This window comes from Gadus chalcogrammus, chromosome 10 (genome assembly GCF_026213295.1).
Source record: "Gadus chalcogrammus isolate NIFS_2021 chromosome 10, NIFS_Gcha_1.0, whole genome shotgun sequence".
Lineage (NCBI taxonomy): Eukaryota > Metazoa > Chordata > Actinopteri > Gadiformes > Gadidae > Gadus > Gadus chalcogrammus.
In genome coordinates this window covers 8425033-8436478 of record NC_079421.1, presented here as the reverse complement: position 1 = coordinate 8436478, position 11446 = coordinate 8425033, and the positions used below count along the sequence as shown (strand labels likewise).

The window sequence follows — 11446 nt, the reverse complement described above, 5'->3', positions numbered from 1 at the left end:
CTTTTTTTTTTACTGGTATTTAAATCCTTTGGCCCATACCATGGGTCAAATAGACCAATATCTTCCATCTAACGAGCAGGGAAGTCTGAACCATAAAGAATAAAGTCCCCAGGACCCAATTACTACAAAAAGGCTGTGGCTTAGAAACACTATATAATGCCTTTATCAAAAACAAGATGGACTCCTGTGACCGATGATGGCTCCTACACAAAAGTGGTTCAGGACACATCTCTGAACACGATGTGTTACGTTGCACGTTTTGAGTTTGTATTAGGCACTTTAGAGCCCCCTGCAGGCCATTACCTGTATTCAGTCCTTTTGTAGTTTCTTAATATGTGTTAATTCTTATTGGCTGATAAGAGTCACGTTCTGTTAGTCACGTGATCGGTCATTACTTCGGCAGCCATTTTGATCTGTCATTTGAGCCAGAGATCCACACGGTGAAACATCTCTTTTTTATCTCACGTCATTCATCCGTGTAAGCCTTGGAGAAGCTTTGTTTGTAAGTAACTTAATTCATCCATGTCTTATGTAATTATTTACGTTCATATTTCATTGTATTTCACAACTTTATAAGTACGTTTTTATAACCAATTTGCATATTGGTTCATTTTCAGTTTCACACTTCTAAACCTGCAACAACTTGTTCAACAACTATCAATAAATGGACATACAAGTGGATGTCGACAACATCCTTTACGGACTTTCATCATTGATCCTGTCTTCAAGTTTTGTGGGGAAAAGTGTTTAGCTGTCTGGTGATGTGTGCATCGCTACGTGCTCTGGTGCCAGAACAGTGAAAAAACAGCATCACAGCTGGCTCTAAACAACGGATACCTAGCGCGATCAAGAGAGATATTCTCCGTTAGCCGTTCCAGTGCATCAGTGTGATCTCACTGCGTTAAGATGGAAGCTGCTTCACGAACGGAAGAACGTTAGCAGATGCTACAAAGTCTGTGTCTGGTGACTCCAGCTCAAGCTCAAGGTCTTCTTCCGCTAGCCTAGCCGCAGCTAAAGCAAGGGCTAAAGTATTAGCCGCACGTGTCCGCACCACGTTTGTTCAAAAAGAAAATGATCTACTAATAGAAAAAGCTTGTATGGACGCTACTCTTGCTACCCTAAAGCTAGACAAAGAGATTGCATCAGCAGAAGCAGAAGCAGAAGCCGAAGCTCTTGAGTCAACTGCAGCAGAATTGGAGAGAGGCTCCAGAACTATAATTTCTAGGGGTGCAACGGATCATCATTGATCCGTGATCCGTTCGGATCATCTATTTCGGTTCGGCACACGCATGATCCGCGGATTGATTTATGAAAAAAAAAAAAAATTGCGCATGTTCAGTCCACACACAGCCGTAACCATTCCTGCTAGTTCCAGGGACAGAGTTACTTAACACGCTCTGGGTAAAAGTCTGCAACAGTTCCCTTTTCAATAAGCAAACAGTCCTATGGCTCGTTGTGATTTATTGTCCTCAGCGTACAACATGAAGAACAGTGGGCATGGAAAATAAAAGTAGGCTAGACTTCGGTGACTACTGTAACGATAACTGCTGCCTCCAGTGCTACGTCTGTTTCCATATACTCGCGCTGCCACACAAACCGGTCGCCTAGGTTACCACACAGACGTAACACGTAGCTGACATAGCGATTGCTAACATAAAGAAAAACACATCGAGCATGGCCACGCATTTACAGCGACATCACCCCGGTGTTTCACTGACAGGAGTGAAACCGAAAGCAGCTCAACAACCGCTCATCACCGCGGCATTTAAGCAGCCCCTTCTTCCACAATCAGACCGGGCTAAAGCAATCACAAACGCTATTTTTTTATTTTTTTTGCTGATCCGAAAAATGATCCGATCCGTGACTCTGATCCGCGGAACGATCCGAACCGTGAGTTTTTTGATCCGTTGCACCCCTAATAATTTCTCTTCCAACTCAATCTCCACGTGAAAGAACGTTTAACTACGTTGAGTGTCATTCAAATGCAGCCTCTGAGTCTATACCCACTGACCCAACACGTCAGCCTCAACAACGTAACCCTGCTAACGTTAATAGCACAAGGCAATGCAATCAAGACTCCTTCGATGGAGACCTCAACAGGTCTAGGCAACCTGCCTTAACCAACCAGGCACCAAGCCCTGCTCCTGATGATAAACCTCACATCCCCTACCCAATGGGGACACATCAGCCACTCTCGTCCACTCACCCCAGACAGGCTCCTCATACTCACTATGGTGACCATACAGGGTTCAGTGAGGTAGCTCAATTCCTTGTTCGGCGTGAACTATTGAGCTTCAGCCTTACCAAATTCGATGATCAACCTGAGAGCTACTGGGCATGGAGGTCGAGCTTCCTAAACTCCATTAGAGGAACTGATCTCACCTGCAGTGAAGAGCTCGATCTGCTCACTAAATGGTTAGGCCCGCAGTCTTCAGCGCACATCAAGAGGTTAAGTGCTGTCCACGTCAACGACTCAACTCAAGGCCTGAGAATGGCATGGTCTCGTCTTCAGGAGTGTTACGGCTCACCAGAGATGATCGAAAAGGCTCTCTTTGACAGAGTGGGGAAGTTTCCCAAAATCAACAGCAGGGATTATCCTAAACTCGGAGAGATTGGAGACCTGCTACAGGAGCTAGCATCAGCTAAGCACGAGGGCTACTTACCTGGACTTGCTTGCTTGGACACAGCTAGAGGTCTGAACCCCATAGTGGAAAAATTACCATGGAACCTCCAAGAAAAGTGGATTTCTAAGGGGAGTAACTACAAGTTAGCGCACAACGTGCTCTTCCCACCTTTCACCTACTTTGCTGACTTCGTCTCCAGAGAGGCCTACATCCGCAACGACCCAAGCTTCTCTTTTGCCAGTTCAGCTGCTACAACAACTAAGCCAGACGCTGCAGATAAGAAGACAAGAAACTTCGTATCCACTCATATAACGGATGTCTCTCCGGTTTCTGACTCCGACACAACAGAGGCTTCCAGTGCTAGGCCTGATGTCAGTAAACAGTGCCCCATCCACAGAAAAGCCTCACCCCCTCAAACATTGTGGAGGCTTTCGATCCAAACATATCGAAGAATGCAAGGCATTTCTCAAAGAAGCTGGTATATGTTTTCGATGTTGTTCTTCAAGCAAACACGTTGCCAAAGATTGCAAAACAGAAGTGCACTGTAAGGAGTGCAACAGCGACAGGCATATATCGGCTCTTCACGCTGGGCCAGTTCCTTGGGCTAACCAGTCCCCTCAGGCAGAGAACGGCGGGGAGTCGGAACCTCCTCCTACAGTGAACTCCATGTGCACCGAGATCTGTGGAGGAAACAACGGACCTAGCTCCTGCTCTAAAATCTGCCTCATCACAGTGCATCCTAAGGGAGAACCAAACAGGTCAGTGAGACTCTACACTATTCTTGATGACCAGAACAACCGGTCACTCGCCAGGCCAGAGTTCTTCAACCTCTTTAACCTTGAAAGCTCAGAGGCTCCCTACACATTATGTACGTGTGCCGGTCTCACTGAAATGTCAGGTAGGAGAGGCAGAGGCTTTGTCGCACAACCTTTGGATGGAAATCTCAGTATAGATCTTCCGACACTCATTGAATGCAACTACATTCCTGAAGACAGGTCCGAGATAGTAGCAAAATATCACACTCACCTCAATTCCATTGTTTAGCACATTCCTCCGCTTGACCCAGAGGCTCAGATCCTTCTTCTCCTTGGGCGTGATGTCCTACAGGCTCACAAGGTACGAGACCAGCGCAACGGACCTAATAGCGCACCATATGCCCAACGCTTGGATCTTGGTTGGGTCATCATCGGTGAGGTCTGCTTAGGCACAGCTCACAAACCCAAACATGCAAGTGTGTTCCGCACTCACGTTCTGGAGAACGGCCGCCATTCACACTTCTCACCCTGTCCGAACCATCTCACAGTTATGGAGAAACTCACTGTGAAGACCCAAAGCACCAACAGTCTCTGTGAACTGTCAAGCTCACCACTGACTCGCGAAGCAGAGAGATGCGGTTACGATGACTCCTTGGGAAGCAAGATATTTCAACGCACCGAAGATGACAACATGGTCGCTCCCTCTTTTGAAGACAAGCTGTTCATCGAGTTAATGGATAAAGAGAGCTACATCGAGGACTGTAACAGCTGGATAGCCCCACTTCCGTTCCACCCGTCAAGACCACGTCTGCCTAACAATAGAGAGCAAGCTCTGAATCGTTTCAACTCTCTTTGTCGCACGCTTGGAAGAAAGCCGGAGATGAAGGAGCATTTTGTCACCTTCATGCAACGTATCTTCGATCAAGATCATGCAGAGCTCGCTCCTCCGTTGGCTAACAGAGAGGAGTGCTGGTACCTCCCCACATTCGGAGTGTATCACCCCCACAAACCAGATCAAATCAGAGTTGTGTTTGACTCCAGCGCCAAACATCTTGGAGTGTCTCTGAACGACGTGTTGTTGACCGGACCAGATCTTAACAACAGTTTGCTGGGAGTTCTGATGCGTTTTCGATGTGAACAGGTTGCCTTCACCGCCGACATCGAACAGATGTTCCATAGTTTCATCGTGAGAGAAGATCACAGGAACTTTCTTAGGTTCCTATGGTTCAGGAACAACGACCCTACGGACGTGGTTGTAGAATACCGGATGCGGGTCCATGTGTTTGGCAACAGTCCGTCTCCAGCGGTAGCGACCTACGGCCTCAGACGAGCTGCTCTACACGGAGAAGAGGAGTTTGGTCACGCAGCGAAAGAGTTCGTACATAGAGAGTTCTATGTAGACGATGGCCTCAAATCTCTGCCCTCTGTGTCTCAAGCGGTCGACCTACTTACAGCAGCACAAGGTATGCTAGCAATGTCCAACCTACGTCTCCACAAGATTGCGTCCAACTGTCCAGCAGTTATGCAAGCGTTTCCATCCTCTGAGTATGCCATGGACTTGAAGGACCTCGACCTGGAAACTGACTCTCCAGCGATGCAGCGCAGCCTAGGATTGAATTTGGACCTGAGCAGAGATGCGTTCACTTTTCGGGTCGCCAACACCAATAGGCCCTTCACACGCAGAGGTGTGCTTGCTTGTGTGAACAGTTTGTTCGATCCACTTGGCCTGGTGGCACCGATATCCATACAAGGAAAGCTCCTTCTGAGAGAACTCACCCACAACACCGTTGATTGGGACCAGCCGCTCCCTGTTGAAAAGGAAACAGAGTGGATTGCTTGGAGGGATTCACTACAAGCCCTCGAAAGCTTTGAGACTCCTCGTTGCTACACAAGCACATCTGTTTCCAACGCCCAGCGCGTGGAGCTACACATCTTTTCAGACGCTTCTGTGAAGGCCATTGCTGCAGTAGCTTACCTCACTACGTACCCACCGGCCAGAACCCAGCAGACGTAGCAACCAGACCAGTACATGCAGCACTGCTCACCAACACGAGCTGGCTCACCGGGCCTGACTTTCTGCTGCTACCGTCTAAAGAAGACATCCCACTGGAAACACCTTTCAGCCTTGTGGACCGAGACTCTGACGCAGAAGTGCGATCTCACCTCACCCCATGCACCAGCCCAAACCTGGGCTCTCAGCGGTTTGAACGGTTTTCAACATGGCAGCCTCTCATCAGAGCCATAGCCACACTCCATACCAAATCACAGAGGTCATCGGATCCAGCACTACAACTGGAAACAAAGAATGTAAAGGCTGGCATCAATGTTCAAAAGCACACACATCCGACAATCTGTTGAAGGCAAAACAGGTCATCATTCGATGTGTTCAAAAAGAAACCTATCGCACTGAGATGTCCTGTCTGCAGCAAGGGATAAGCATTCCTAACGATAGTCCACTGAGGAAGTTGGATCCTGTTCTCGATTGTGACAGACTCTTGAGAATCGGTGGCCGGCTTCAACCAAGAGGTGCATCGCAAAGCTTCTACACAAGTGTGTCACGTGTAACAAGCTCAGAGGTAAAACAGCAGAGCAAAAGGTGGCCGACCTCCCTCCAGATCGCCTAAGTACACAGCCTCCTTTCACCAACGTAGGCATCGATGTATTTGGTCCTTGGAGTATCTCTACTCGACACACCCGTGGAGGCGCTGCCAACAGCAAAAGGTGGGCAGTTATCTTCACCTGTCTCAGTGTACGTGCTGTTCACATAGAGCTCATTGAAGCCATGGACACATCTAGCTTCATAAACGCTCTGCGTAGATTTCTTGCCATCCGGGGTCCTCTGAAGCTTATTCGTTCAGACTGTGGCACAAATTTCAAGGGAGCCTTTAAAGAGCTGCAAGTACTCTTGCAAGACGACCAGGAGCCCAACATCTCTAAGTTCCTAAGTGCAGAGGGTTGTACATGGATCTTTAACCCGCCTCATTCATCACACATGGGCGGTGTGTGGGAGAGGATGATTGGCATCTCAAGAAGGATTCTGGATTCCATGCTAAGTCAGACTCAACCTTCCCTACTCACCCACAACGTTCTGTCTACTACGATGGCAGAGGTGTCCGCCATTATCAACGCCAGACCTCTGACAACCATCTCTACCGATGCAGACGCTCCGTTACTTCTGACTCCCAACACGATTCTTACCCAGAAGGTTTGCTGTCCATATCCTCCTCCAGGCTGCTTCGTCGACGCAGACTTACACCGTCAGCAATGGAGAAGAGTCCAGCACTTGGCCAACACCTTTTGGGAAAGGTGGCGGCGTGAGTATGTCTCAACCCTCCAGAGTTGTTCTAAGTGGCAGAAGAGCCAGCCCAACATCAAGGAGGGAGACCTAGTGCTTCTTCGCGATACTCGAAAACCAGTGGCCCATGGCATTGGTGACTAAAACCTTCCCTGGAAGTGACGGAAAGATCAAGAAGTTGGAGCTCAAGGTAACTAGAGGAGGCACTTCCAAGACCTTTCTTCGCCCTATCACTGAAGTGGTGGTGCTGATGACCCCTTAGGGCCACACAGACTCTTGATTGACCCCCAGATGTTTAGTCATTTAAGGTGTTATTGTGTTCAATACCAGGCGGGGAGTGTTACGTTACACGTTTTGAGTTTGTATTAGGCACTTTAGAGCCCCCTGCAGGCCATTACCTGTATTCAGTCCTTTTGTAGTTTCTTAATATGTGTTCATTCTTATTGGCTGATAAGAGTCACGTTCTGTTAGTCACGTGATCGGTCATTACTTCGGCAGCCATTTTGATCTGTCATTTGAGCCAGAGATCCACACGGTGAAACATCTCTTTTTTTATCTCACGTCATTCATCCGTGTAAGCCTTGGAGAAGCTTTGTTTGTAAGTAACTTAATTCATCCATGTCTTATGTAATTATTTACGTTCATATTTCATTGTATTTCACAACTTTATAAGCACGTTTTTATAACGAACTTGCATATTGGTTCATTTTCAGTTTCACACTTACCTGCAACAACTTGTTCAACAACTATTAATAAATGGACATACAAGTGGATGTCGACAACATCCTTTACGGACTTTCATCATTGATCCTGTCTTGTGGGGAAAAGTGTTTAGCTGTCTGGTGATGTGTGCATCGCTACGTGCTCAGGTGCCAGAACACGATGTGTCAACTAAATGTGCGTTGCATACTTAACTTTTTGAATTGAGTAGGAATTAATTTGAGAATGGGTCTATAGTTCTAACTGCTCAAGTAAGAGGAAGTTAATTGACCAAACAACAGCTAGAGGCCCAAAATGGTCCAATCAAATTTAAGGAGACAAATGGCAGGGTTAACTTAAACCAATCATCCTCATAATTGGTGCATTTAAAGGAATATTGGTCCAAATTATTTCGAAATCCGAAATCTATCCAGATTGGACAATAGAGGGCGCTTTGGACAGTCATATTTCCTGACCGCTTTGTCCTATGGTCATGAAACTTAGTAGACAAAAAACGTTGTCGCTCCTCACGTTGAGCAACTTTTCTAAGGAACCCATCCCCTGCAACTTCATAGCCACCGGAGGCCGGATGAACCCAATCTGAGGCTAAGGTTATCAACCGCATTAAAGACCAACATGGTCGTAATCATCTGTATTAGGCTTGGCTCCCGATAAATGCTGCTGGCAGCTTTCATTTTAATTGTTATTTTTATCATTATTAATATCATTAACATTATTATTGATTTTAGTAGAAGTAGTAAAACATAAAGACTGTCATTCCTGGAATTATCTTAGAAAATATGTGCTAGATATGTCTCTCTAAGGACCCAGTAGATAGACGGAGAGAGACAGACGGATGGACCCAGTAGAGAGACAGACAGATGGACCCAGTAGACGGACAGAGACGGACAGAGACAGACAGATGGACACAGTAGAGAGACAGACAGATGGACACAGTAGAGGGACAGACAGAGACAGACAGACAAACAGACAGACAGTAGAAAGACAGACAGATGGACACAGTAGAGGGACAGACAGAGACAGACAGACAAACAGACAGACAGTAGAAAGACAGACAGATGGACACAGTAGAGAGACGGACGGATGGACCCAGTAAAGGGACGGAAAGAGAAAGACTGACAGACAGTTGGACACAGTAGAGGGACGGACAGAGACAGACATATGGACCCAGTAAAGAGACAGACAGATGGAAACAGTAGACAGACAGACAGACAGATGAACCCAGTAGAAAGAAAGACAGACGGACGGACATACAGACGGTAAAGATACGGACAGAGATAGACAGACGGACCCAGTAGAGCGACAGACAGAGACAGCCAGTCAGACAGACAGACAGACAGTAGAGAGACGGACAGAGACAGACAGATGGACCCAGCAGAGTAGAGAGACAGAGCAGAAGTGGTCGCGCTCGGGGAGGTGAGCAGTTAACTTTAATGATTCCAAATGAGCTCGGAGCGTAGAGGAGCCGGCTGACAACGGGAATGAACAGGAATCAATAGTGAGCAGAGTCTGTCGGCGCAAGATAAGGCGCACACACACAATGTTGACTATTAAATACGACAGCTTGAGATATTACACTATTAGTTATGCTATTTTTAATAATCTATGATTTTTGGGACTTATTAATTAATATTTTAGGGCAGATGCTATCTGCATGGGCACGAAAGTGTGTGTAACAGTTTGCCTGTACATGCGTGTTTATGCGAGAGAGAGAGAGAGAGAGAGAGAGAGAGAGAGAGAGAGAGAGAGAGAGAGAGAGAGAGAGAGAGAGAGAGAGAGAGAGAGAGAGAGAGAGAGAGAGAGAGAGAGAGAGAGAGAGAGAGAGAACTTCTGTAATGGGAAAAGAGAGGAAGGCAATCTGAAATATAGAAGCATGACAAAGGAAAAAAAGGAAATTCAGGTGAAGATGATTGGGGTGCAAAACGTTGAGCTTACATACTGTTTGTTGTTTCTCTACCTAATAGGAACTATCACACTCTGCTACAGATAGATACTGTTATGTGTTATTGATTGAAAAGCATGGGACAAAGAACCATACATCTCTTATTTCATAGTCCCTCACTCTTTTTTAATAGGATGGTAGCAGGTGCATATTACATAAATATTAGTTACAGGATACAATGATAACCTGACGTAGCATGGTTGTGTGGTGAAGTTAATGAAAATTGTGGGCCATTTATTTTGAAACAAAAATAGGTTTTATACCATTACAGAAAAAACCAAACCTGTAAAAAGTCTGGCAGCAAAGTTTCCAGAGAGATACCGTCAAATTAAAGTAAATAGACCACAAAATCACAAGTAATCAACTGTTAAATACAGAGTAGTTTTAGCATTAAAAATTAATTAGATAACCGTTTATTTACGGTGATAAACGTTCACTTAACAGTGGAATATTGATATATTATCTCAAAGAACATTCAAAATAACTACCATTCAGGTTAATCTCTGTAAATGTATGGTAATTTCCTAATAAAATATGAGTACATTTAACTAAATGCAATGACAGATGTCTGCACAATTATGGTAATTCTAGAGAATTGTTTCTCCACAAAGAAAAACTACATCACAATATGTAAACACAGAATATTTACTGTTTCTGCACATTTACAGTATTATACAGACATTTTTGAGAATATTATTTTCGAAAATGACATTTGATTTGAGAAAATTAATAGCTATGTTTTAACATAATCTCATATAGGGTATTACACATGTTATTTTATGGAATTCCCCATTATACTGTATCTGCAGTGATTTACTATTCAAAAATGGGTTTCCAATGTTCAAAAGAAGGAACCAGCTCTGAACATCGTCCAGAGGTGGGGGGGGGGTACATATATATATAGAAAGATATATATACTATATATGTAGTATATATATATATATAATACATATATATAGTATATAAGCCCTATATGAGATGTAGGGTTCAAGGTTCCCTCTGTCTTTTTCACCAGTCCGATTCATATTGTTAAAAGCCACTCTTTGAGCCATAAGTGATGTCAATAGTTGACGCGATAGTTTCTCCCGTTGTTTTCTCGATTTTTGTTCGCTTTTTATTGACATTAATTCATTGATTTATTGCCTGGTGTAAAATAATCTGTGTGAACAGATTTTACAAGCTATTTACATAAAATGATGCAAGTACTCTACCAATCAGAATGGTCAAGTTCTGCAAGCTCCACCCCCAGAGTTCCATTACTTTTGGATGGTCCTACCCCTGAGCAGGCAGTTCAAACCTTAGTTTAGTCCTTTGTCTACCTTTTGTGTTGAGTCTTATAGGTTTACGTAGGGAGTCTAAGAGTGTTTTCCACTGCTTTGTAGCACTGCACCGGCCGTTAACAGTTGGTTTAACAGGCTGCTGTTGTGGCTGGATGCAGAGTGTATGTGTGCAGTGATAGAAGACTTTAATAGAAGACTTGCTAGAAGTCTTTTCTAGTGGTGACTATGAGTTTTGCAGTTATCAAAAGCTTTTCTATTTGCGCTGGGTTCATAGTGATTTCTGCAGTGATTCGACATGGTTGGTAGCAGAATCCTGATCTGAGGGCTCTTCAGTCCCTGGATGTCTCCATATCAGTCTGTTGAGCTTGGTTTGTGTTTCACCGAGGTCCAGAGGTGTAGCCATGGTTTCAACATTGGGGGGGACAAATGCCTGGGGGCGGGGTCCGGGCCCCCCCCAGGCAAAGATTTTGAACATGCATTAATCTGGTGCACTCTGAGAGGAAAATCTCAATACCTAGCACCTCATTTTGAAGACCTTTTTAGGGATGGATGTTTAAAACACTTTAATACTGGATGTGACCAAGCAGTCTGGGAGTGTGGAAGACTTGAAATTTGGAAAAGGTATACACACATATACTTCAGAGCTCTGTTTTCCTTTACTTTTTAAATTAAATATAACATTTTGTGCTCCTCAACATTTCAACCAATCCAGTCAGTTCTTTTTTCCCACACTATATTCATTGATGTTTTGTCTTTTTAACAAAACACACACAGACAAACACCTGCACCATCACAACAAGGACACAAAATCCAGCCAGTTCTTACTTCCA

General features: G+C 44.9%; 1 protein-coding gene across 1 annotated transcript; it reads left to right on the top strand.

The window, feature by feature from the left end:
* Positions 1–398: 398 nt before the first annotated feature.
* LOC130390251 (uncharacterized) lies at positions 399–5886 on the top strand. Its single transcript, XM_056600103.1, has 2 exons — positions 399–502; positions 618–5886. The coding sequence occupies exon 2, from the start codon at positions 3930–3932 to the stop codon at positions 5391–5393; it is 1464 nt and encodes a 487-aa protein (XP_056456078.1). The 5' UTR covers positions 399–502; positions 618–3929; the 3' UTR covers positions 5394–5886.
* Positions 5887–11446: the final 5560 nt, after the last annotated feature.

Bases quoted from the DNA above. Each gene is read 5' to 3' on its own strand.
- LOC130390251 (XM_056600103.1), top strand. From the start codon at position 3,930: ATGGAGAAACTCACTGTGAAGACCCAAAGCACCAACAGTCTCTGTGAA.